At 42.4% G+C, this 25,789-nt stretch overlaps 1 protein-coding gene across 3 annotated transcripts in view; it reads right to left on the bottom strand.

Moving 5' to 3' along the window:
- Positions 1-27: 27 nt before the first annotated feature.
- Inpp5f (inositol polyphosphate-5-phosphatase F) overlaps positions 28-25,789 on the bottom strand; it is an 85,920-nt gene continuing 60,158 nt past the window's right edge. Inside the window, exons 9-20 of one of the 3 annotated variants that reach the window (XM_021207855.2) lie at positions 25,423-25,490; positions 19,983-20,107; positions 18,404-18,481; positions 17,111-17,231; positions 15,309-15,437; positions 12,969-13,086; positions 10,436-10,634; positions 5,395-5,466; positions 4,269-4,342; positions 3,700-3,828; positions 2,328-2,415; positions 29-1,874 (exon numbers count right to left, since the gene is read on the bottom strand). In XM_021207855.2, coding sequence (XP_021063514.1) covers positions 725-1,874; positions 2,328-2,415; positions 3,700-3,828; positions 4,269-4,342; positions 5,395-5,466; positions 10,436-10,634; positions 12,969-13,086; positions 15,309-15,437; positions 17,111-17,231; positions 18,404-18,481; positions 19,983-20,107; positions 25,423-25,490 — 2,351 coding nt within the window. In that variant the 3' untranslated portion in view covers positions 29-724. Of the gene's footprint in view, positions 1,875-2,327; positions 2,416-3,699; positions 3,829-4,268; positions 4,343-5,394; positions 5,467-7,271; positions 7,410-10,435; positions 10,635-12,968; positions 13,087-15,308; positions 15,438-17,110; positions 17,232-18,403; positions 18,482-19,982; positions 20,108-25,422; positions 25,491-25,789 lie in introns of those variants that run through there. The other 2 variants (XM_029543148.1, XM_029543197.1) reach the window with 2 other exon arrangements.

Below are 25,789 nucleotides of genomic sequence, written 5' to 3'. Positions count from 1 at the left end.
TACAGTGGTACTTTAATAGTCACAAGACTTGACACTTCTAATAAATAATAAAAGCGGAATGCTTATCAGAGTTTTAACAGACATAATGTTAAACTGAGAGTTGGTTAACCAGAGTAAGGCTCTAAAGGATGCCAGAGACATCGATACCTGCTAGAATGTGTCTATTAGAATGAGAGAGAGAGAGAGAGAGGGAGAGATAGAGACAATGTGGGAGAGATTGGGATGAAAAGAAAGATACAGTTTCACCATTGTTAATTCTCAACCTTCAGAGAAGGGTTAAGCCACAAGACTACTTTTTTAATTTAGATACTAATGCACATAGTATCACTAAACTCTAAATGCATAATTTCCTTTATGAAGCAGTATAGAGGAATGAACTGATAGAGTAGAAAAATGCTAACTCCATAAACGGATGTCCACACTACATCTGCTTCAGAGTATCTCCCCCTCCAGAAATGAGTTTGGTTTCTTTCCTGCTCCTTCCCAAGTGAGATGCACAAACCATTCTAGTGTTTGCCACTGTGGTCCAAAATCCAGGATGATTCCTTGCAGTCTTGGCTTACATATCTGGAAATTTGCTAAGGTTCAGACTCCTTGTAAAACAATTGCCAATAGACAGAATTAGAATTTGAAATCCCTAAATTCAGTACAGGTTAAAATAGCCTGATGGGTGAAAACTTCATTTTGAATTTTTAAATAAAAGCCAAAGGATTGTGACTAAAATCTAAATCTGAATTATTCGTGTCTGGCATTGTGTAAACATATTTTTAAGTTCATTTTGTTGAATTTCGTTAACCGCTTCGGGTTCTGCTGGACTCTTCTGAACTTTGGCAACCGCCAAGTTTATCCCATGAGTTAGCCCAGCTTGGGTAATATTAGCGACTTGGACCATGGAGCTGCGGATCTTTGCAAAGGGAGAGACTGCTCTGCTGCTGCTGCTCTCTGAAGAGGGAGTTACGCAAAGCCCTGCCTCAAGTTCCAGAAGGCTGGACCCGGAGCTGGGTGTCTTCTGAGATACCACTGAATGTACTGGTTCAACTGATAAGAATGGTGGGCCTGTCACAGAACAAGAGACGTTTAACTGAGAGGGTCGAGAAGGCATCTGTCCCATTGATTCTGACTGGGTTTCTTCATTAGACACACGGTTAGTCTTGTGACTTCCTTCCTCACTCTTCTGAGATACAGACCTGATTTCTGACAGCTCATTCATTTTGTTCTGTGCATCCTGCACAAATCTCTGACAGTAAACATCCATGGGCTTTGCGAAGCCAGTCCGTATGCGTATGCTGTCAGCAGAAGGGCTTTTCTTCAGGGGAGACTCCAGACCTTTCCCAAGTTCACTTCCAGGACCAGCAGCAGCTTCTGAGGGAGCATGAGTGCTGACGTCGATGCTGCTGGTAGACTGGGACCGACTGCCTAATCGAGGTGCTGAAGCAATAATCCCACAGCTCGGGAGAATGTAATCTATTGGACCTACACTCTCTAAGGAACTGGCTAGCTGCTTGTCTTCCCCTGACTTAGAATTTGTGAGGAATTCATCAGAATGGTAAGAGTCGTTATCTGAAGAAATGTCCCCGTCAGACTCCCCCTGGACCTTATTACCCATCACGCCTGGGTTTTCCATGGTCTCAAGACTACTATCTGACTTCCAAAGATTGACTTTTAAGTTTGGTTTTAGAAAGTTAACTTTCATTTCAGGTTTTGTAAAGTTTCCTAATTTTCGTAGGTTGCCAATGTTCACATTGGATTTGGTCTGCTTTACTTTTTGATTTAGAGATGAAAATTTGCTCATTAGAAAGCTTTTCCCCTGGGCCAGAGAGCCTTGGTTTTGAGATCTGATACCAATGATGTCTTCATGGGGCTTACTGCTTTTCCTGTAAATTAGAAAAGAAAAAAGTTAATTCCTCATGGAATCCAAAAAAGTGCAAGCGTGGGGTACTGCTAACTTATAAATCCAAGTAATGAGTCACACTAAACCTACAATATCCAAAAGAGGTTGGACGGTAGATCTGTTCTCAGTTAGGAATATAACTGAAAATTTCTAGCAGCTATAAAAAATAAAAAGATTAAAAAAAAAGTGGACCTAAAAAGTTTCACTTACATATAAAATACTACACCTCAATACAGATATATAAAAACATTTGTATCTTGGCTTTTTTTTCCTTTGCACCGGGTCTGCACAGTGGTCAGTGTGCAGTCATGTGGTTACAGCATACCTGAACTGGAACTGATCACATTTCAAAGGCCAGAGCCTCAGGTGGCATGAGGCAGCACCATAAGTGCAGGGCTCAGGTATGCTGAACGCTATCTGCACCCCTGATACTGACCTCTCAAGCTTCTTCTCAGTGATAGCCACATCCAGCCCCATGGCTTGCTTGGTGATCTGCAGCATCTCTGCAATGCACTGAAGAGTGTCTGAAACCCAAACACAGCTCTTACCAGCCGCCCCAGACACAGCACATACAGCCTGAAGTGAATTGTGGCCATAGATTTAAATACCGTTTACTGCCTACGACTTAGCAGGAAACTGTTAACTTGCTCACTGTCTTCCACATGTTCTAGATGATGGCTTTTAAAAAGTATTTGTTTTATTTGGCTCTGCCTTCTCACACCTAATACTAAAAACAGAGGGCATGTTCTTCCTTTGCCAGTACACAAGACAAAAACGAATAAACCTGCAGTTCTAACTCACTTATAATTCCAGGGTGAAGTTAGAGCAGAAAATGAATTGTGTATATTATATACTCAAATCACAATGCCGTCAAACAGAGTAAGCGTTATTTGCTATTCTTACTCAAAGCTAACTGGACCATATAAAATGGCCCCATGCTGCCAGAGGGCTCAGGTTGAAGGCTCACCTGCCAGCAAGAGCTGGACAGAATGTCCACAGAAGCTCTGACTTTTGAGTCTGATTGGTTCCTTCAGGGCAGCTTCACTCACATCTTCAGCCTGAGGTTCAGAGTGCTCAGGCATCAAGCAGGGTACATGAGGCTCAGCTATATTCTTTTGGAAATACTTGGGATGTGAATTTATAATAAACCTTGCTGCAGTCTCTCCAGACTTCTTTGCCAATAAAAACAAATGAGATTCCACAGCAGAGGTTGGTATGAGGTAAGTAAGGGTCATCTTGAAGCACATAAGGCGCAGCTATAGGAGGATCCCTGGTAAGTGGGTACAAGTGCCTGAAGAGCAGCCACTTTATCCCGGGTTGTCTTGTTTGGAATGACTTTCTTCAATCCCTGTTATATCTGTTCCTTCAGCCTTTGGGAGGGAGTCACTTCCTGGATAAATCTACCACAGAACTTTGATTCACACACACCTACCCCCCCCCCCGAGTGGTTTGCAGTAAGCCAAGCCTGCTGCGTAAGGGCAAATGGCGAGCTGCCACTGCCACCACCATCTCCATCTTTGGACTCTTCGCAGAGCATGTTAGATGATTTTTTAACAGACAAGAGCAAAAGAGCTAATGAACAGCAAGTAAACATCTTAGAACTCACAAGGACCTGGTAAAGTGGTCGGAACTGCTGCCCCTGGGAGCAGGTGACACTTCAGACATTCAAATAGGAGCAGAGATCTCGAATCCCAGCTACTCCTGAGCCATCTGTCTAGAAATCAGTTCTACAATGTCCCATGCAATGGGCTTGTAATGAAAAGCTATCACTATTATCTCTGGAAACGTCATGGCTTGCTCTTCCTTACCTTTCCCATCTTCCTCAGGACTACGTGGTACAGCTCTTAGTGTATGGAAGTAACCGCTTGCTTCCTTACACCTGTAGTGCAGCCGCATGCAGGAGAACTTTGGTTTGCCGAAAAGAGTAGGTTCAGGACCTAACACAAATGAGTGTGTTTAAAGTTGTTTTTCACATAACACTCTCTTCCTTTACTTCATATACACATATAATATCACCAAACTGTGAGCATATTTCTATTCATAATTTTTAAAAAGTATAAACTTATGGCCATTTATAAAAATGTTTTCATAGTGTGTTAATCTTGAGTTTCACTATGACATTTCATGCATGTGTGTGTCCTAACCATAACAAGGAAGCCATATCTTATGCCCTCTGTTTTATCATGAACATTAGATTTTATGAGGCCATAAGAACACTCCAGTTGTAACTGTTTAAACGTTTTGATCATCAGAGTTCTCAAGAGGCACAAGATGAAAGCAACCATACCCATTATTAGTCTCTAAAGAAAAGGGAAGTCTGCCCACAGATGGCTTGGAGCATCCTCTTTTGTGGGTTAGTTAACGTGCTAGCATTTACCTATTTCTATTCTTTCCAGGTCTTCTAGGCCCAGTCGTTGATACTGGTTTACTTTATCAACTTCATCATCATAACTAGGGAAAGGCAAGTACAACAAAGGTTAAAAGCAAGTGCTTGGTTCTGGCTCCAAAGCTGAGGTATGTTACAAGCTACCACATGCACTTAAAATCTTTCCAGCATGCATTCCAGAATGAAGTGAAACATAAAAAGTATATATTAAATAAGAGGAACAGCCCAGCACTCAGGAGGCAGAGGCATGCGGATTCCAGACCAGCTTGGTCTATAGAAGGAGTTCCAGGCCAGCCAAGGATACATAATAGAGAGATCCTATCTTGGGGGTGGGAGGAGAGAGTAACATAATTTAACAACTAATGGAGAACTTTACATACAAAAGGAAATCAATTACAAGGCAAGAATTTCAGTTTTATAAACACAAAATGAAAACAAGCCTAAAATGAAGGCTATATACATTGGAATGCTTTAGCTAAGGAATATACACAGATGGGTCTGAGACTCCAAATCAATGAAGAAAACTGTCATGACCTGTGCCAAAGGCATGTGGAATGACAGGAAAATGGTAGCTTAAACCAAGCTGAAAAGTAAAGGGGATATTTTACTCAGGAAATGCATTAAGCCTGCATCCTGGACAACTCACGGGACTAGCAGGCACTCAGCTTTGGAAGTGGCACAGATAATTGCCTTTTTGGAGATGGCGCTAATAAACCACCAAAGTCACATAATTGATCATATGCTTGTAACCAAGGAAATGCTGAAAGTCGCATAATCATATGCTTGTAACCATGGCAACACTGACGTGCGCACATGCGCACATACAAGCTGTGCATCTGCAGAGCTGAATCATTCAATGGCAAAAGCTGCAGGGAATTCAGTGTCAAACAATGGGAAAAATACAGTAAGACAAGCCATGATACATGTCCTCCGTGGTTAAACAGTGTGTGTGATGCCCAGATTTTGATGAATTCCAAGTAATACTAAGCTAAATAATAAATTTAGTAATAAATAACTCAAAATTTGAAAGATTATTTAAAGGGCTCAATGAAATCTCATATATACATAAAGACAAAAAAAAAAAAAAACTAAAAGCTTTAAATCAATGGCAACTTACTAGGCCACATAGTAGGCAGAGTTAGAGAGCAGCAGTAGCACGTCCACATCTCTGTGAGCAGCATCAGTGAGGCTGTACAGATATGATACCTGATAAATTATCTTTATTCACATTTTTGCAAGCATATTCCTATTAACAAGAAAAGATTGTCCAGGGGAACAAATGAAAATGAAACGATTGTACTTCTGAAGTTAAATTTAATACAGAAGCAATATACATCCATTGGGGGGGGGGGTGTAAAAACTTAAACACCTCTCCCCACCCCCACCATTAGAGCAAGAGTGGAAGGGAGGTCTGTTCTAGACACGACCAGAAGGGGGCGCAGTCCTCAAAGGAAAGGGATAATGTAAGGGGGGGGATGGTGAGAGAGGTGACTACTGGGAAGAAAGAAATGTGACACGCAGAAGGAGAAATCATATGCTACCTCACATTTGCCAGTATTCAAAATAGCATACTAGACGCTGAGGATATTTTTGCACTACTAGAAAACAGCTATTCTGAAATAGTCTTAAACTGTTGTGAACATGAAGGCAAGCCACACTTCATTTTTCTCACTATAGATTTCACTTGGCTTTCAAGGAATGAGTAAGCACTGCCTTATGGCCATTTTGTCGCATTATCCTCCCCTCCCTGCACCTCCCCCCCACACACACACACCACTGCCACCACCACCATCACCGAAACAGATTAGAATGGAATTCAGGTGAATTGTTGAACTATTTTAAACCAAGACTATAGTAAAATGCACATCTTGAGATTCTTCTAATAAAGAAATGGCCAAGGATTAAAAGATACAAATAATAAACAAGCAGGCATAACCCAAACTCAAATGAAAATTTTAACCTAATTTCTAATCTGGCATGGGTAGCCTTCCCCCAGCCAAGTTGTTAAACTCCAAATTCTGATTGCTGATTTTTAGATTCCACCGTAAGATTTTCCTGCCACAGGATCTCAAACCCATCTGCTGGCTCTTACTATTATAAAAGCAGTAGCAAAAACAAATAAATAAAAGACCCAGATAGGAAATATCAATTATAGATGGAACTTAAGCCACTAACAAGCGTGCCTGGGAATGAGGTCATTGCCAGACAGCACTGCTGAGAACTGCGGTTTTACCAAAGCCTGTACTTCGGCTTTCTGCATCTGCACCACCTTGTTGCAGCGCAAATTCAACAGTTTTTAATTTGAAATGATCTCCTCAGTTTTCACCTACACTCTAGACCTCAATGAATGAACAGATGCACTTAATAAAACAGACTCATTCTGACAGCCAGTATCTGAGTAAAAGAAGACCATAAATTCAGAGATCCTGACGGCATAGCAGAATATGGTAAATAACCCCTCCCTGTCCATACACCCACCTACGCCCACCCTTTTAAAAAAGAAAAAGCACATTTAATACGGACAAGAAAAACAAAACCAACAAACCCCTTAGGTATAAGCCCACCCCCCCACACACACACTGCAGCTCCCTGCTGCCGCCCTAATCATTTTTGTTTTCCCGCCACTGTGGCAAACCTTCCTTCCATACAATAAAAACAAAAATTGCCAAAACCACATGCAGCCCAACCACGGAGACAATGGTCGCATAAAAAGCGCTGTCTTCCGGGGACATTAACATCAGGCTTTGGAAAAGAAGTAATTTACAGGAAAAATACAGCCCCACTGGTACTTTAACCATAAGTCCTGCAAAAAAGGAGGAAAATCTTAAAAGTCATGGCGAGAATGCCATCGGACTTAGGTTCTGCAGTGTTGGCAGCTGGAGCGCCTCCGTGGCATCCTCGGTCTGCACCGCAACTCGCGCCTGCAGAGAATGGCACTGCCGACTCGCCTCCATGCCGCCACTGAGTGCGTGCGCATTGTATCCTGCGCATCCCGCGCCCTCACGGAGAATAAAGACCCTGGCTGGTGGAGCTGTGGGTGGGAGGGCTTCTGACTTGCGCCTTTACCACGACTTGGTGGGCAGACAGCTGCCAGGCTGTTATCTTTGCCGCGATCCTGATAGTCGCAATACCCTGCGGAGGATAGACGAACGAGGTAGAATCGGTGTTTCTGCAGGTGCGCTGGGTCTTGTCGCAGCTCTCCTAGTTCCTTTCGAACCTGAGCCTCTTTCCAGGCACTAAAGTCCAGCTGGTCTGTGGCAAATGAGGTGGCCGAGAGCGCAGGCAGGAAGGATACACAGTTGAGGAGGGCTGCTTCTATCCTGGGTCTGCTGGGATGGACTGTGAAGCGGGCTGAGCGCTGCGTTGCCGCACTGCGTCCCTACTGCGGCACGGTGCCGCATTGGACAATTCCCAATACCGCTTCTGGTCTCCACAGCGTAAGGCTGTGGTAAACGGCTTCCCAGCCAGTATTACATTACTGCAGTGAATGAAGCAAAATCTGTTGCACTGCTGAAATAGCCTTAGGATAGTGCAATACCGCAGTATTTTTAAAAATACAAATACCACAATAGCATAGAGAATAAAACATCAAATGTTTATGTAAAGACACCCACTCCTATATTTGCACAGTCCTGCCTTACTCCCCAGTCCCTAGTCCTAGCCGTGGTCTTTAAAAAAAACAATAACCGCTCAAGGACAAAAAGACAAAAACAAAAAAACAAAAAAACACTGCTGTCTGGAGAGCTTTCACCCCGGCACAGTCATGTATGGACGGCGATGGATGGACACACACACACACANACACACACACACACACACACACACACACACGCATACACACACGTGCGTGCGCGCATACATACACACATAAATAATAATAACAATAATAATAATAATCATTGCATCGTTGGTGGCATCACTGAGTAACAAAGCCCCTAGGAAAATTAGCCTGGTCTCAAAATCACTTAGACCTGCCTGGCTCTGTATTTCAATGCTGAGATTATAGATTATGCCAGCATATCTGGCCTAAATACATTTTTTAAAAACAAAAGCTACCATGTTAAATTAGGTGGTGGAGGCACATACCTTTAATCCCAGCACTGGAAAAGCAGAGGCAGGTGGATCTCTGTGAGGCTGAGTCTGGTGTACAGAGTGAGTGGACAGCCAGGGCTACACAGAAAAACCCTGTCAACCCACCCCTATCAAAAAATTTTTATTTTAATTTTAGAGATCCATCAAGGAATGGATAGCTGAGGCAGGCAGATGGTGACTGCTAAAGGCCCCCAGCCCAGTGCTGTACGGCCACTCCCAGAGCTATCTGGTCCCTACCCTGCAGTTCTGGATCTGGATCTGCATTCAGTCAGCAAACATACAATAATGATTCTATAGGAAACTCAAATGTCCAGAGCATGTTTCTCATGGGGAGAAAGGGGAAACACATGCACACACACAGGCACGTGCACGCGCGCGCGCGCACACACACACACACACACACACACACATACACACACACGCACAAACCCTTAGAGAGAGGAAAGGAAAATACCAGCGGTACATTTAATGAAAGAGCAGCATCGGGGATGATATGACAAGGCAGATGTCAAGAATCACTAAGAGACATAGAAAAGCTTGTTAAATAAGATGGCAGCAGCTAAACCCTCAGGTTGGCGTCTCCAGGGAGAGCGATCCATCAGAATGAAATGTGAAGGTGTTAATGATCTGCTGAGAAAGTGACACCTCAGAAGAACAGGTAGAAGAGAGCACTGGGAACCACGCTGGCCCCTCCTCCTAAGCCTGTGCACAAACCGAAAGCCTCCTAAGCCTGCTTAGAAGTTCTTACACCTCCTATAGCAAACAGAAAATAAAACAACAGAGGGGTGGGCTTCATATAGCACAAGTGGCAGAGTGTTTGCCTAACATTCATGAAGCCTTAAGCCATGGGCTTGGTTGTATATGCCTGTAATCCTAGCACCTAGGAAACAGGAGGCAGGAGGGTCAGAAAGTCAGTCTCCACTATAAAGTGAGTCTGAAGCCAGCCTGGGGTACATAAGATACTATCTCAAAAACAAACAAACAAACAAACAAACAAAAGCACTCAGCCTACTCAAGACTAAATGTGATCAAGAAGCTACTGACTCTAAAATATCAGCTCACTTTCTTCCCCATCAGTCCTTCCATCCCAAAGCCTCAAAGAAAGCAGTTTCTAACAACAGTAACAGATGGGGGAGGGGGGAGGCAGGAAAATGGCAAACACCTCAACCACTTACACAATTCAGCCTGTCTAACATGGCCAACCTAGCAGAGAGCCAGCCCTCTGGGGTCTAAGTGGAGAGCGGCAAGCCTTGGCAGCCCTGGATGTCAGAGGAGCAAACCATATATCCATTGCAAAAGTCTGCAGCTCTGATCCTCTGTGCCACAACCACCTCTCAGCAGCAACACATCATTCCTTCAGACAGCCCTTCTGTGTGGGGCAGCATGGAGCTCACCATGGGCCTCTATTGACCCGAGGCAGAATCCTAAAGAGCTGGCAAACACACCCAGTCTAGCTTACACTAACATCCTAGCGGAAAGAGAGTGAGTGTAACAGTAGGAGCTCTGGCTGATGAAACAGCAAACACATACTCCCATAACCATTTTTGGTGACTGACTATCCAAGGGAGAATTAGAACACACACTAATGTGTCAGGAAGAGGAGTGAATCTAATGATGAACTAGAGATTAGTCAAGACACCTGACTCAAGGCCTACTCCTGAAGATGACCTAAGGGACAAGCAGAAGTGTATTTATGTCTGGTGACTGCTTCAGGAAATGAATGTGAAACAATATAAGCCTAGTATGGATCTTTAAGAAGTCACCAAAGGCTAGGCTATGGGAGTCTTCCTGCTTCGGCCTCTAGTGTGCTGGGGTTACAAGTGTGAGCTACCATTCCATTCATGAATTGTTTTAAAATCAAGTATCATATCTAAGTATTTCTCTTCATGGCTGGCATGCTTTTTAAGCACCCTTAACTACATACCAAGTGTGAGTGTGCCTTGCACTGAGACAGCCATGCTTGATGCAACTGTGTCCACACATTGTGGACAAGAGCCAGTGTTAATAGTGATAATTTATCAACCCAGAAAATGAAGCAGGCTGAATCCTGGACTAGCCCAGCTCACCTGGGGTCGCAGTCAACTAGGGCCCAGCCCCCGTGGAACTTCTCATCACCCGGCAGCAGCAACTGCATGTAACTCTGTAAGAGCTGGCTGATGAGCTCCTGGTGGCTTCTCTGGTTCTCCTTATGCAAAGCTTCGTGCTCCTTCTCCTTGGTAAATATGGAATAAAGATCTTCTGTCACTGGAATGCCTTGCATCAAATCTAGGGTAGAAAGTGTTAACACTGTCACCATCTTAGCTTCACTAATATATCTTCTAGAAAACAGATCCTGAGACCTAAAACAACAGAATTCATCTGAGAAAGCAGAGGCTTAAATCTTTTCCCCCTTAAAGCAGGCTCAAGTTTTTAGACTGGATCAGATGTCATCAAAATTACAAACTTCTGTGTTTCTGGGAAGACTTCATGGGGGAGGTGACTTGGCTTTCCCTGGCTTCATGTGTGGCATCCCTGGATCTTGGTGACCGTTAGCCATGGTACCAGCCACTTCCTGCTCTGTACTGTGTGCAGCACTATGCACTTTTCTCACAGGCTCTGCCTTATGTATTTCTCTCCAGCCCCTGCATGCAAGGACAAATATTTCAAGATGGACCTCATCTCGGATGTGAACTTTATAGTGTGGCGCATTCTGATTGGTCACAGCTAGCCCTAATAAAAAGACAGTATTCTGGGTAACAGCAAACATAATCCCCCAGGGCACAGGCCAGTTGGAATAGATAATGAATAGAGAGCATGTGGGACTAAGGAAGATGAAACTTCTGACAGTAGCTCACCTCTGCTTAAACATCCTGCAAAGGAGAGTGTTGCTCATGAGGCTGCAGGTGAGCCTAACGTCTGCATGGACCTAATGCAGACGCTAGGGTGGTCATGATGACGAAGGAACTGGCCTTCTGGGTCTCATGAGAAGCCAGCTCGACTGATGATGTCATGCACATCACCCAATCCTCAATGGAAGCTACTGTCCACCTGCTAATGAGGGGCTGCCAGTGCATCTTTAGTTAGTGTAGATTTGATGGAAACTAGGGGAAAAGCTCAATGCAAAAGATCTTAAAATGAATCCAAGGTTATTTTATGTATGCCCTTTTTTAATGGAATTTGAGTTTTTCAAATAAAAAAAACAAATTGCATTTCAAAATTCATTATCAAGAAAGTGAAAAAGTCCATAAACACATGAGAATATTTACAACTGTTCATCTTGGGGGGGGGGGTTACATACTTAATACACAAAGAACTCCTAGCAGCTCGTAATACAAAGTATATCCAATTTTAAAACAAGCAAAAATCTTAATAGATGAGCTAACTTCCTCCCTATGTGGTATACAGCTAAAGCTGTAAAAACTGTTGAATCCATTCCTTATGCAGGCCTTTTGGACACTGAAATCCGAGGCAGCTTATGGGAAAGAAGATCTGCTGACCACTGGCTTCTCCTGCTGCTGGCCTCTCCCTCAAGCCTTGAGGAATCGAACATCCGACCAAGACCATCAGATAGCTGAACTGAGACAGGCACAGAACCCAGGTTCTCAGTGACGTGAGGAAACTGGTACATTAGCCAGTGGAAGCAAGTCATCTTTTTCCCCTTTGACTATACTACTAAACTCTAAATCTCAGCCAGATGTGGTGCACACATCTGGAACTCAAGAGACAGGTTGATCTCTGAGTTTGGGATCAGCGTGGCTATGTAGCTAGTTCCAGGTCAGCCAGCAATATAGGGCTGAGACCCTGTTTTAAAACATCCAAGACTCTACTTATCCGATGTACTTCTTATTTCTGACAAGTGAATCAAACCTTCTGCTTTATTTATGGAGATCAAACCCAGGATCTCGGATTTGCTAGGTAAGTACTCCAAAACTGAATTACAACCCAGTTCTGAATGTACCTCCTTACATTAGATTTCTCCAATTCCTACCTAGAGTGTGGCTAGGGTTATTTTACATGTGCAAAAATAATCGGGTGAAAGAAACAGATTTTTAAAAATATTCATAGGGACCACAGATCATCTATGTCATATTTGTTTCTAATTCAGAACATTCTACTTTCACTTTAACCCTGCAAAATAACTTTTTCTTGAAAATTAAATAAACATGTTAATGTAGGAATTGTATGGGCAGTCTACCATTCTGCTTCCTCTTCTAAAAATTAGTGAGTTGGTTAGGATAATCAGTAATTCCTGCTAAATCATGATTATGGAAAAGAATGGTGTATTTGTATGGTAAATGACCAATAGGAAAAGAAAATCCTATAATTACATGGCTTGAGCAACCAGAGAACAAATGAGCATGCTGGGTTGGGTACTGCATCCCACACACTAGCAGCCTCAATCCTGCTTTTCAATTACTTGAGTAACAACTGACTAATACATATGTAATTATATGTTCCTTTGTTGCTCCAGCCAAAAACATTTGTCAAATGCTAAGCTTGTGAAAATGTGAGTTTAATTTATTAGAAACACAAGTACATTACAAAGCATGATAAATGCAAGAAGCAGAATTCTGCAAACGATCGCTCACAGAAGGAAAGAGCAGCCCCCCTGCTCCTTACCTATGACAGCTTGCCTGTAGGCATCCTTGAAGCGACTGAGGTAGTACCTATTTGCCGAATTAACTCCATCTTTCATAACTCCTGCCAACTTCCTTTCTCCTGTTCTTGTAAAGTCACCCTATCAAAGAAAAGGTAATTGTGGAAATTTATTCAAATGTAAGAATGTTCTCAAAACTCATTTGGGACTTTTAGTTCGAGACAAGAACTCCACAGGCTTCCAAATTATAAATTTAAGAAGTCCTAAGTATTATAGTTAAATAAAATATGTACTATTCTTTAACCCTAAGCTTGTCAAATAGTTATATGTAATATTTATTCATGGCATCAAGCCTTCAGTTAGATGCCCCTTTAGGACAAAGCTATTCCTAGCAACTTGTAGAATTTCTGGAATTTCTAAGTCTAAACCAATTATATAACAAATACCAAAAAGATAAAAAAGATTTTTCAAGGCTCATATTGGTATAATATTCAAAACAAAAAAAAATGAGGGGACAGAAAAGGATTTGAGACAGTCACATGTAACCTAGACTGGCCTCACTCTGTAGCCATGAATGATCTTGAACCCTCAATCCTCCTGCCTCCACATCCCGAGAGCTAGGATTGCAACAGGCATGCACCGCCATACTCAGCTTTCAAAAGCTCCCCACATCATGATGATAGCAGACTAACTGTCTCTGAAATCATCAGCCAGCCCCCAATAAATATTTTCTTTTATAAGAATTGCCTTTGATCATGGTGTTGTTTCTTCACAGCAAGTTTTAGGACACATAACCCAGGAAATTTAGGGGAAACATTACCAATAAGCTGGCCACTTTCAGAGTCTTAGTTCAACAACATGTACAGATAGAAAACCATGCATGTGGACTCTAAATAACTCAGAGGAAGAAAATGAGATAGTGTTTAGATTTATAGAGCTTATTTTCCTTAATTATTAAAAAAAAAAAAAGTGGCCGGGCATGGTGGCACACGCCTTTAATCCCAGCACTCAGGAGGCAGTCAGGCAGATCTCTGAGTTTGAAGCCAGCCTGAATTCCAGGACTGACAGGGCTACACACAGACACCCTGTCTCAAAAAACCAAAAGAATATTTTTGTGGGGCTGGGGAGATGGCTCAGTAATTAAGAGGACTGGCTGCTCTTGCAGAGGACCTGGGTCCAGTTTCCAACACCAACATCACATGGCTCACACATGCCTGTAACTCCAGTACCAGGGGAGCTGACATCCCTTGGCTTCCTCAGGTACCTAAATGTATGTGATTCACATAAACTCACAGAGACACACAGACATACTCCAAGCCAGATGAGATGGCTCACACTGATAATTCTAGCTGAAGATGTACAGTGCCAATATGGCCCTGTTGTAAAAACAAAACAAGTTTTTTATATGTATTACTTAACCAAAACCTAGAGAAGCTGATGTCTTCTGAGCCTTTGGTCCCACTTATTTTGTTTGGTTTGGGTTTTGCTGGGAATCAGCTCCAGGCCTCACACATGCCAGGCAAGTGCTCCACCAACCAAGCTTCACTTTGTTAGAAGAGATATGGCCCCTGATCAAATAGGATCTTGAAAGGAAATCAATGTAAACCTAATTTAAACGAACTCAACCAATTCCTACTGCCCATAAATTGAGAATTTGTTACCAGAAACTGCATTTACATTTAAGTTTCTATGAGGCTTTGTGAGCTCTTCAAAAAACTTAATTTATAACAACAAAAAACTAATAAAGTGTTCCTTCAGCACACATTCAGTGTCAGGAAATAGTCCCAGCCCTTATACCCTATAATGATCTGTCACAGAAGGCCTGGTACTTCCACTGAACAACTAGTGGAACAAAGTGGATAAATGACTGCCCAAGGTTATACTGAGCAAGAGGCAGGCTTAAGAGTCAAACTCAGAGAAGACAAAATTATCCCCAAATAGTCCAGGTCCTAATAGATATGTTTTGTTTGTATACAGTTTTAATATGGATGCACAGCCAGGTATGGTGGTGCTCAGGGAGGCAGAAATAGGAGGATCTCTGTGAGTTTGAGGACAGCTAAGCCTACATAGTGAATTCTCTGACAGCCAGGGCTACATAGTAAGAGAAGACCCTGTCTCAAAACAAAATAAACGCACATAGAATTTCGTATTTCCAGATTCCCTTGAACAACTAGAAGATAAAGCAAAATGGAACCTCCTCAAAAAGAGCAGCCTCCTCCAGAGTCAGAGCCTCCTCTGCTCCTCTGCTCAGACCCACACAGGCGGCCTGGGCCTGACCCAACAGCAGACTCCCGTCACAGACAGACAAAGCTTGTTTTGACCCTCAGATAGAATGACACACAGTGCCTTCTACAGACAGTTACCTTTAGAGCAGCCGTCCCAGCATACTGCCTGCTGATGGAGTCACCGTTGTTAGCCCACATTATCTGGTAGGTCCGATTACATTTCACAGGTAGTGGCTGCTCTGGGGGCATCACACCTAGTTTTTTAAGCTAAAATAAACACATTAGTGGGTAAAAAAATATATGAGAAACCATAGCACTAACTGTGTATTATAGAAAAAGAGGGAAAACTGACATAATTTGGGACCCATGTATAAAAGAAGTGTTTTCCGATTTTATTTCTTTAACTACAGGTTGAGAACATGGGGAGGTCAGAGAACAACTTTCAGAAGTCACTTCTCTCCTTCCACCGCATGTGTCCCAGGAGCCAATTCAGGTTTTCAGGCTTGGTGGCAAGTGCTTTACCCACTGAGCCATCTCACTGGTTCCCTAAGGCTTTATGTCTGAGACAGAGTCTTGCTATGTAGCCAAGGCTCGCCTAGAGTTCAAGACCCTCTTGACTCAGGCTCATGAGTGCTGAGAAGACAGAAGTGTACCAGCATGCCCAGCTCAAACATGTTTTTAAAGATACAGCACTGCCAGATGTGGTAACGCACACCTTTAGTCCCATCACTCACAAGACAGAGGCGGGTGGAGCTCTGTGAGTTCCAGGCCAGGCAGGGATATATAATGAATGAGTCCTGTTTCAAAAACAATTATTATTAAATAAAGAAACACTGCTATCAATTACTATAGATGAATAAGTGTAATATTTACAGTGGGTTTTTTTTTTATGTATAGACCAATACTACTATATTTTGCCTATTTTAAATTTGCCTAAGAAGTGGAAACAAATACTGAACCACACATAGAAATAACCACGAGCAGTAGGCAAGTAATAATGTCCCAAGAATCATAACCGTGTGCCAGGGCAGAGTTCAAGGGATGGAGGCAGGGGGAGCTTGCTTGTTTGGTTTTGTTTTTTAACATGAATTATCTCATTTACTTCAACCACAACAACAACAACAACAACCACAACAACCACAACTACCCTGTAGTAAAGTTGTTAAGACTCAGGTTTGAGGAGGTCTCTTGGAGTCAACACTTTCCACATGGTGAAGACAGAGCTTAAATTCAAAAGCCTTACTGACTAAATATATTACAAAAGACAGAATGAAGTCCTCCAAGAATAGTCACAAGGCTCTGTGGGGGCAGGGAAGCAAGCCAGAACTACAGTATGAGTCTCCACCTTAGACTGTAGCTCAGCAAGTTGGTTAGCAGGTATCAGAAATCTGAAATACCTACAGTGGAGCACTGAGGTAACAACCAAGCAAGGGGAGGGAACAGCATCTGCCACCCACAGAGCTGGGGACAGGGGAAGGGACCAGTGAGTCCCAGAGAGCCATCTACTAAAGGGTGCAACAGGCAAAGGGCTTTGTGGCTTTCCATTCTTGATTGTGGTCTCCTCTAGTTCCCACCCCCCTCCAGTCCCATCCCTACCTCATAGTGCCAGGGCTGGCTAACAGAAATTCGTTGTGCAGACTCCCAGCCCAAAATACAGAATGGCAGGTTTGAAATTCAGAGAACAATGGAAAATAAACACATGAAACTCCCAACAGATTTAAAATGTTTGCAGGTTGAATACACAAGAAAATGCTACCACATCTACTTACTTCTAAGTTACATTTCTCAGGTTTTTATGTAACAAGAATATTTACATGCTAAAAAATATTCCACAAAATATTTGGACTTTGAGAAGATGTTTCACTATTTCCTTACACATGAGGTTTAAACCATTTTAAATTTTCAAGTGAGTATTTGAAATCAAAAGGACTCCAGATTACCTGCTGTTCCATGACCACGCGCGCTATGGCAGCCTGGACCACATTGGTGCGATCCAGGCAGTCCATGCAATTAACTCGAAAAATTCCTTCTTGCTTACATATTACACCAGCTTGATCAACCCTTGTCAAAAGAAGCATGGGATTAATTTACAATTTCAAAAAAATTTTCAAGAAACTCAACTCTTAAAACTATGGCAACAGCAGCAGCAGCACTGCCTGGCAACTGTGTAGGAACATCCTTAAATGTCAGACAGCACCGAGGGCTCCACACACTTTACTGTCGGTTACAATAACTTGGCAGTGAGGTATTGTTATCCCCATTTAAGAACTCAAAAGCCAAGATACGAGAGAGTAACCGACTTCCCTCCCTCTCAGGGCAGTGGAGTTGCACACAAACATAAACATTTAAAACCCCATCTTGTCTTCCCTTCCTTTCTAACTCCAAGTGAACCTCTTGAAGACACACTAGTTGGCTTTACCGGATGCCAAGGAGCCGTGTGCAGTAAAGCCTGTGCCCTCTAGTCTCAGGCCATCATGCAGTCTTCACATCCAATTGAATGTTCTCTCCTGGCCTCTAAGAACATTTTCTCTCTCCTTATGCCTACCTCCTAGAGTCTGGGTATCTTTCCTTCTCTGTTACTTTCAAAATGCCTAAAGTCTGAATATAGTTAAGCTTTCCTCCTCACATGAGAGATGACAAAGGAGGAAAACAAAATGGAAGCCACAGAGTGAGAGGAACACACTTAAGTCCTTCAAGAGCAGCAGCTACATTCTACTTCATTTTCCAACCATCTGACACTGGGCCCTGCTCACAGGCAGCACTGCCTAATGGTGTCACTCGCAAAAAGGAAGGGAACGGGGCAGAAAGCACATGACTTCACAGACCAAAAGTCAAAACAACTTTTTGTGAAATACTGTGGTAGTTTGAATGAGAATGTCCCATAGGCTCATATATTTAAGTTTGGTCCCCAGTTGGTGGAACTGTTTGGTAAGGACTAGGAGGTGTGGCTTTATTGGAAGAACTGTGTTGCTAGATGGGCTCTAAGTTTTCAAAAGCCTACAACCTTCCCAGTTAACATCTCCCCCTCTCTCCTCTCTGCCTTGTGCTTATGAATCAGAGGGACATGCTCACTACTGCTCCAGTGCCATGCACACCTGCCTGCTGCCACGCTCCCTGCCATAGACTCTAACTCTCTGTAATCATGGATCTCAAATTAAATGCTTTCTTTATAAGTTGCCTTGGTTAAAGCGTCTCTTTACAACTGTAGAAAAGTAACTAAGTCAAGCACCTACCAACACCACTTCATGTCAAGGATGATGTCATGAATGGCATCTGTGAGGGTTTGAACATTCTCGAACTTCATTCCTCGGCTAAACCCCATTCCCCAAAACAGAAAACAAAGAACCAGCTTTAGTATTATAACAAAATTATATTCTAATTTACTCAAGATAAAAGGGACAGGGGCTGTAACTTGATGGTAGAGCATTTGCCTAGTGTGCTCAGGTTTCAATGCCCAGCACCATCAAAACCAACGGAAGCTGAGTGTGGGAGGGCACACCTTTAATAGAAGAATCTGAGAGGCAGGGACAAGTCTCTGAGTTTGAGGCTCACCAGGGCTATATAGTGAGACCTTATCTAAAAAAAAAATCTTACTAAGACAATATTTTTTAAATATTTAAATCACATTTTATTTACTTATTTTCTGTGTGTGCAGGCTTGGAGTGAGAGGCACACATGCCATGGTGTGCACATGTGGAGTCAGAGGACAACTTCCTTTCTTTTTTTTTTTCTTTTTCTTTTTTTTGGTTTTTCGAGACAGGGTTTCTCTGTATAGCCCTGGCTGTCCTGGCTGGCCTTGAACTCAGAAATCCGCCTGCCTCTGCCTCCCAAATGCTGGGATTAAAGGCGTGCGCCACCATGCCCGGCAGAGGACAACTTTCAAAAGTTGGTTCTCTCTACCATATGGATTTCAGGGATCAAAATTGGGTCGTCCGACTTGATAGCACATGTCTTTACCCATTCAGCTATCTCTCCAGCTTCTTAGGATCTTTAATAAGTAGCTCAAAATTCTTAAAAAGAATAAGTATAGGTAATTCTATGTGGGAAGCCAGTGAGACCACCGTGATCCCTGTTTAACCTGAGCCTGCGCACTTGGATGATCCTGTACTACCTGCCTGCTGAGTCACTGGACTATCACCGCACAAAGCTGTAAACAGTTCAGTTGGAGTTGGCAGTTGGAGAAAGCAGTTGAAGAAAGCAGTTGGAGTTAGTTGGAGCCGGGAGAGGGTTAGAGAAAGCTGTTTGTGAGAGGGAGAGGAAAAAGCTGCTCTGAGAGATAAAGAAGAAATCTGTTTGGAACCTTCCTTGGCATTTGTGTCATTCCCCCACACTCCCCAGTCTCTGCCAGTTGAAGTTTGGGGGTTTGCGACAATTCTATACCTATTTGCACTTGAAAGCACATGTACAAACACAAAAGCAATGCACGCATGCACCTCTTTCCCCACAACTCCTTACAACCTAGGCAAATTCATAGGCAGAACAAGCATTGTGGCAAAGTGGATCCTGCTTTTGTAATAAACATAAATTAAAGGTATAAGCAACAGGGACAGAGGTGTTGCTAACAGTATGAAGACAGCCAGAGGATAGCTGTGGCTTTCAGCAGCTGTGATTATGTGTCCCCATACATTTTGGAACAGAAAGACTGTAAAAACTTCAGCAACAACTTTAGGCAAATAGCTTAAAGCAAAGGCCACGGACATGAACAGCAGGTAAATCTCACATCCTTCCCTTCTGAGCAGAGAGGAAGGGCATTTTCCCTCCCAGGAAAGAGCAGAGAACGTTAAGCTGCCTCCCTCTGGGGAAGCCCCTTACCAGTGCTCATGGAAGTCGAAGGAGACATAGGTGAGCTTGGGGTTGTTGAAGAGCAGAACCTGCTTCAGGTAAGCATCTCCAATAATCTTCTCCCTTCCAGCCTGGTCTACTAAATTAACAATAACCTGTGACAGTGACAAGCAAGAAAGTAACAATATTAACCAGACCTCGGAACTGTAAGGCCGGTGGGACAATTCATTTGGAATTACATTTTACAAATACAGCTGTGCTTAGTTAGAAATAAGTCCACTCAAGCACCAATTTTCCCAAAAAATTAAAATATCTGTCATATAAATTTAGCTGTATGAGAACTGTTAACATCAGTGGTAATAGTTTTATAAATCTGCAATAGCCAACCAAAACACAAAATAAAACATGCTTCTTTTTTAACAGCAAAGGTTTTTTTTTAAAGATTTTAAGTGTGTGTGTGTGTGTGTGTATACCCCTGGGGGTCAGAGGCATCAGATCCCCTGGAACTTGAGTTACAGGTACTAGGAATTGAACCTGGATCCTTCTGGACCTTCATGGTCTTGACTGCTGAGCCCAACCTAAATAGTAGGTATTTTATGTTTAATAGTAGGTAGAATATGTTTAAAAAAAAAAAACCTACAAATTAAATACCATAAAACTACTGAAATATGTAAAAGGAAATCTGAGTAGACATATTATATGTACCATGTTGCTGAATCTTAAGGTCCAATATTGTAAAGATGTCAAGTCTTTCCAATTAATCTATATACTCAACAATCCCAATCAAAATTCAACCAGGATCTTTTCATAGAAACGATAATTTAATTCTAAAAAAGTAAATAATCTGAAAAAGTAAATATTTGGAAAAAATTGAAAAGCAATAAACACAGAAATTTGCCCCATCTGAAACAATTCTATATAGTCTATGGAGCAAGCAAGACTGTGAAACTAAAGTTAGACAACTGACAGAAGAGAATAAGGCTGAGGGCCAAAGACCTGAGTCCATTGAGGCACGAAGGGTAGGTAGCTAAGCACACTACTGCAGGCAAGCACAGAGACCATCAGGGGCCCTGGGACAACTGTCGGTCTACAAGGAAAAGAGACTTACAGTAGCTCCCTACATTTCTTTAATGAAACACAAAATAAATTTTAGATACATCAATGACCTAAATGTTATTTAAAAAAAAAAAAAAAGCCACCAAAAAACGTAGTAGTTTTTCCACAGCTGTAGGTGGAAGCATGACCTTCCAAGCATAAAATAAAAATCAGAAGACAAAGATGAACCGATGTGACAACAGGAAAAATTTAAATCTGTATACAAGTGACATTATCAGCAAAGGTTTAAAAAAACAAAACAAAACAAGGAACTCTCATGAGAATGTACTTGACACACAAAGTCAACACTTTATAGAGTACCATAAATAGAATTAGAAAGAAATGGGTACAAAAGGACCCAGTACATTGCAAATGTTAGGATGTACAAGAGGTTTTAACCTACTGACAGGTTAAGTGCAAATACTAAACAGAGTCAGCATTGGTGAACATGAAACAACAGCAGGATCCCATTGCTACTGGGAATATAAACTGTGTGATCCCTGTAAAAACATTTTTAACTTACTGCTATTTGTGCTGGTTGGGGAGGACAGCTTGAGGAGCTTCAATGCTTCTGGTACAGGACCTCTGAAGGCTAAATATCAACTTTAAGTGTATGTGATGTTTAATCAAAAAGTCTGCCTTCACAAATTCATTCTGCTAAAACAAGTGCCCTAATTCTTGGACTTTTAAAATTGCCTTTATTCTTGGGGGGCACATGTATAAGCACGTGCGGGTGGGGGGGATTAGAGAACTTTATGGAGTCTGCTCTCACGCCCTGCCCCCTTATGTGGGTGCCAGGGATGAAAATGTACGCATGGGTGGTCAGGCTTGCCCACCAAGTGCTTGACCTGCTGGGCCATCTTGCCAGCTCTTCACTTTGGATTCTTTTGTTCTGTTTTTGAGGCAGGGTCTCACTATGTAGCCCTGGCTGTCCTGGAACTTGGTATATAAGCTAGGTCAGCCTCAAACTCACAGAGATCCATTGCCTCTTTGTGCTGGACTAAAGGTGTACACCACTATAACCAATTTGTTTTTTCAAACTGAGTTCTTATATAGCCCAGGCCTTGAATTTACCGGATAGCCTAGGCTGGACTAATCCCCTTCACAACCTCTACATCCTCCTGAGCGCTGGGATTGTAGATACACACCATCATTCCCGATTTACAACTTTTCCTTTTTTTCTGCCAGCCTCTGCCTCCAGAGGTGCTGGGATTAAAGGCATGTGCCACCACTGCCTAGCCTAAGAATTCTGGGGAAAGGCTAACAGCCAGAGGCTTCACTGCAGAACAGTATGTGCACACAGCTGTTTGTGACTTCAGCCATTGTGAATGTGCTGGTGTCAGGTGGTTCTTGCTACAAAAAATAGATTGCTAACTCAAATCTCAAGGAAGCCACAAGGCTGAGTGCAGTGACTTCAGAAACCACTGAGGACTTGGGTTCTGTCTGCCTTTCCCTCTGCCATTCCCTCATTGCTTCCCCAGCAGCACACTGGATAAACACATGCCCGACTGCTTCATTCACCATCTTGAGACAGATGCAAAAGTCCCTAACATCAAATCCTGACCAAGCAGTCTCGGGGGCACTGTGGGTTCCGGTGTATCTTTTATTAGAGCAGGAAGCTTTTCCCACCTCAGACCTTCTGTCAAACAGCTCCAGCCTAAACCAATGATGAGCTAGCACAATGCAGCCACACGGATGAGTCACCCTGACCGTGGGTCCCTCATCGCAGAAAGCAATTACCCAGGAGAAGGACACAGATAACACAGATAAATGAACACTGTCAGGCTCCTGCTGGAGGCCAGGAGGTGTCTGCTCAGCGCCTGCCCCTAGATATTGACGTGCGTCAACGGGGAGCAGGGGCGAGTGTGTGAAGAGGTTATTTCCTGGCGTGCACACCTCAGTATTGCTCCTTTTTACAATTTGTGTTGCATTTAAATATGGCTTTTTCTTTCTAATGCTACTTACAATTAGGAATATCAATAATGCATGAATCAACACATTATTAAGGAACTCAGTGCAGAACAAGACCAAATCATTCCTGACCACATCCAGTCCTTCATGCCTCCCTCAGCAGCCGCCTGGCTCTGATATAGCAGTGAGGTTCTTGCATAAGCACCGTGCCTGAGCACACTTGTAGTCCTGGTTTTCTATTTAAGTGCTAATTGCTCTGTCTCCTATCCCAGACTTGAAGCTTCTCAGTGGTTTCCCTCAGTTCCCAGTGTGTGAGTGCATTTCCCTGATGATTAATGAGATGACGCACCTTCTCTCATGGATTCAACTTTATAAAATAGGCTTGTACATAAAATCCTGTTACATTATTTTGTCCAGTTTTTTTATACATCCTTTTTAATGAGTTTAGAAGATTATTTAAATGTGCTGTAAGATAAAGGACCAAATCTTAACTATTAAAGATTTATTTTATGTGTTTTGCCTACATGTACCTGTGTGTACCGTGTGTACCTGCTGCCCTCGGAGATCAAAAGGAGGTGTCAGATTTCCTGGAACTGGACTTACTCATGGATGTGAGCCACCATATGTATTCTAGCGATGGAACCTGGGTCCTCTACAAGAGCTCTTAACTCTCCACCCTCCCCTACTCTCTGAATTACCTTTCATTCTCTTCATTATGCCTTTTTTAAAAAAGTATTTAATTTTATGCATGAGTTTCTATTGTGCATAATCAGAAATAATAAAAAGTAAAAAATCGTAAAGTAAATATCAAGTTAATCCTTTTCCATTATGGTTAGTGTTGTTGTTTTGAACATGTATGGATCTTTGTGCAGTGAATACACAGCATAGCACATGTGCAGAGGTCAATCTTGAATGTAGGCTCTTGTCTTCCATCCTGTTTGGGACAGTGTCTGTGTTGCTTAAAGCAAGCTGGCCTACAGACCTCTAGGATTCTCCTTTCTCCACGTCCAAGCTCTCCTGAAGAGCCCTGAGATTACAAACCAAGGCCCTGTGCCTAACTGACTGTGTGTGAGCTCTGGAGACACACTCAAGGCCATGTCACATCTGTGCGTCACATACTTTACCTATGGAGCCATCTTCCCAGACATTACTTTTATTTTTTTAAGTAACTATTTTTGTTTTGTTTATTGAGACAGGGTTTCTCTGTGCAGCCCTGGCTGTCCTGGAGCTCACTCTGTAGACCAGTGTGGCCTCGAAGTCCCAGAGATCCTCCTGTCCCAGCTCGGAGTACTGGAACTGAAGACACGTGTCATGTCACCACTTCTCTTCTCTTCTCTTTGTGTGAGTGGGGGCTGGGACCAAACCCAGGTCCCCTGCAGAGCAGTACATACTCTTAATCACTGAGACAGCCCTCCAGCCCAAAAATAACTATTTCCTGGTTGGGCATTATTCTTTATCAAGTGACTAATAAAATGTGATAGACAATCATACATTCGAAACAAAGAAAGATAAGGAAACTGCTTTTACAAATCCTGCTCATGACTCAAAGTCAGAAACACTATGTCATCTGAAATCTTCAATGTTTAACCTTTTACATTCATATCAAGAGTCTTTCTCAGAATTATATATATACGTGTGTGTGTGTGTGTGTGTGTGTGTGTGTGTGTGTGTGTATAGTGGGTATCAAAAAGAAAAGTATAGTTAAGTATTATCATGTTTTATTTTAATTGATAATTACACTCAAAGTGCCTGTACCAACTTATGCTATTGCTAGCAATATTTGAGTTTCCATTTTTAAAAGTAATTACCTGACTTTATCTATTATAAAACTATCTAAATTTTGAATATGATTATTAAATAATGATTGTTTTTCTTTCCTAATGTTTTTTCTTCCTGTTGCCTATGAGTCTCTGGCTGAAACTACGTGAACCAGACCTAACCCGGGAAGAACTCAAGTCATGCAGCCCTGAGTCTGTCCATTCCTGAAGCAGGAACTCAGCATCTTTCTCCTCTCCTTTACTTTAAGACAGGGTCTCACCATATTGCCTGGCTAGCTGGACTGGAACTCTCTATGTAGACCAGGCTGGCCAGGAAAAAATGGCTCCCATGTCATTACACAGCCAGATTGGACATTACTCAGGGACAAGAACATTACTGACTTTCATATATTAATCTCATATCAAAATTATTGGCCTTGCTTTCCACTGAGAGGTTTTCACTCCACTCTGCCTTATTTGACTGTACTCCATGTGTGAGCACACGAGGTCCTGAGAGGCCTATCCTAGTCTGTGACAATTGCCAGCATCTACTTCATTTTCTCCAAATAGCTAAAGCAGCTGACTCCAGAGTATTCTCATGTTTAATCTTCACACTAAAAGTGGCTGTTTAATTATGAACAGTACATGTTTTTATTCATGGAATTCTACATGTAAGGAAATTGTTCTTACTACATACTAAAGCCCACCTGTTTTTTGTAAATTTTCAGTTGTTCTTCAAAATGGGCACAGAAACAGTCAACCGTTTCCTTTTCACCTGCAAAGAAGCAATACAAAATCCATTTCTCCTTCCAGTGCTGAGACAGACACGTGCCTACGTCATCATCTTTATTTTTTTAAGATTTATTTATTTCATGTATGTGAGTACATTGTAGCTGTCTTCAGACACACCAGAAGAGGGCATCGAATCCCATTACAGATGGTTGTGAGCCACCATGTGGTTGCTGAGAATTGAACTCAAGACCTCTGGAAGAGCAGTCAGTGTTCTTAACCACTGAGCCACCTCTCCAGCCCCACCTACTCCATCTTTATTCTTTTTTTTTCTTTTTTTTTTTC

The sequence above is a fragment of the Mus pahari genome, chromosome 1 (genome assembly GCF_900095145.1).
Source record: "Mus pahari chromosome 1, PAHARI_EIJ_v1.1, whole genome shotgun sequence".
In the NCBI taxonomy this organism is placed as follows: Eukaryota; Metazoa; Chordata; class Mammalia; order Rodentia; family Muridae; genus Mus; species Mus pahari.
The sequence above is the reverse complement of the archived record's forward strand: the minus strand, read 5'-3'. Positions and strand labels throughout refer to the sequence as shown.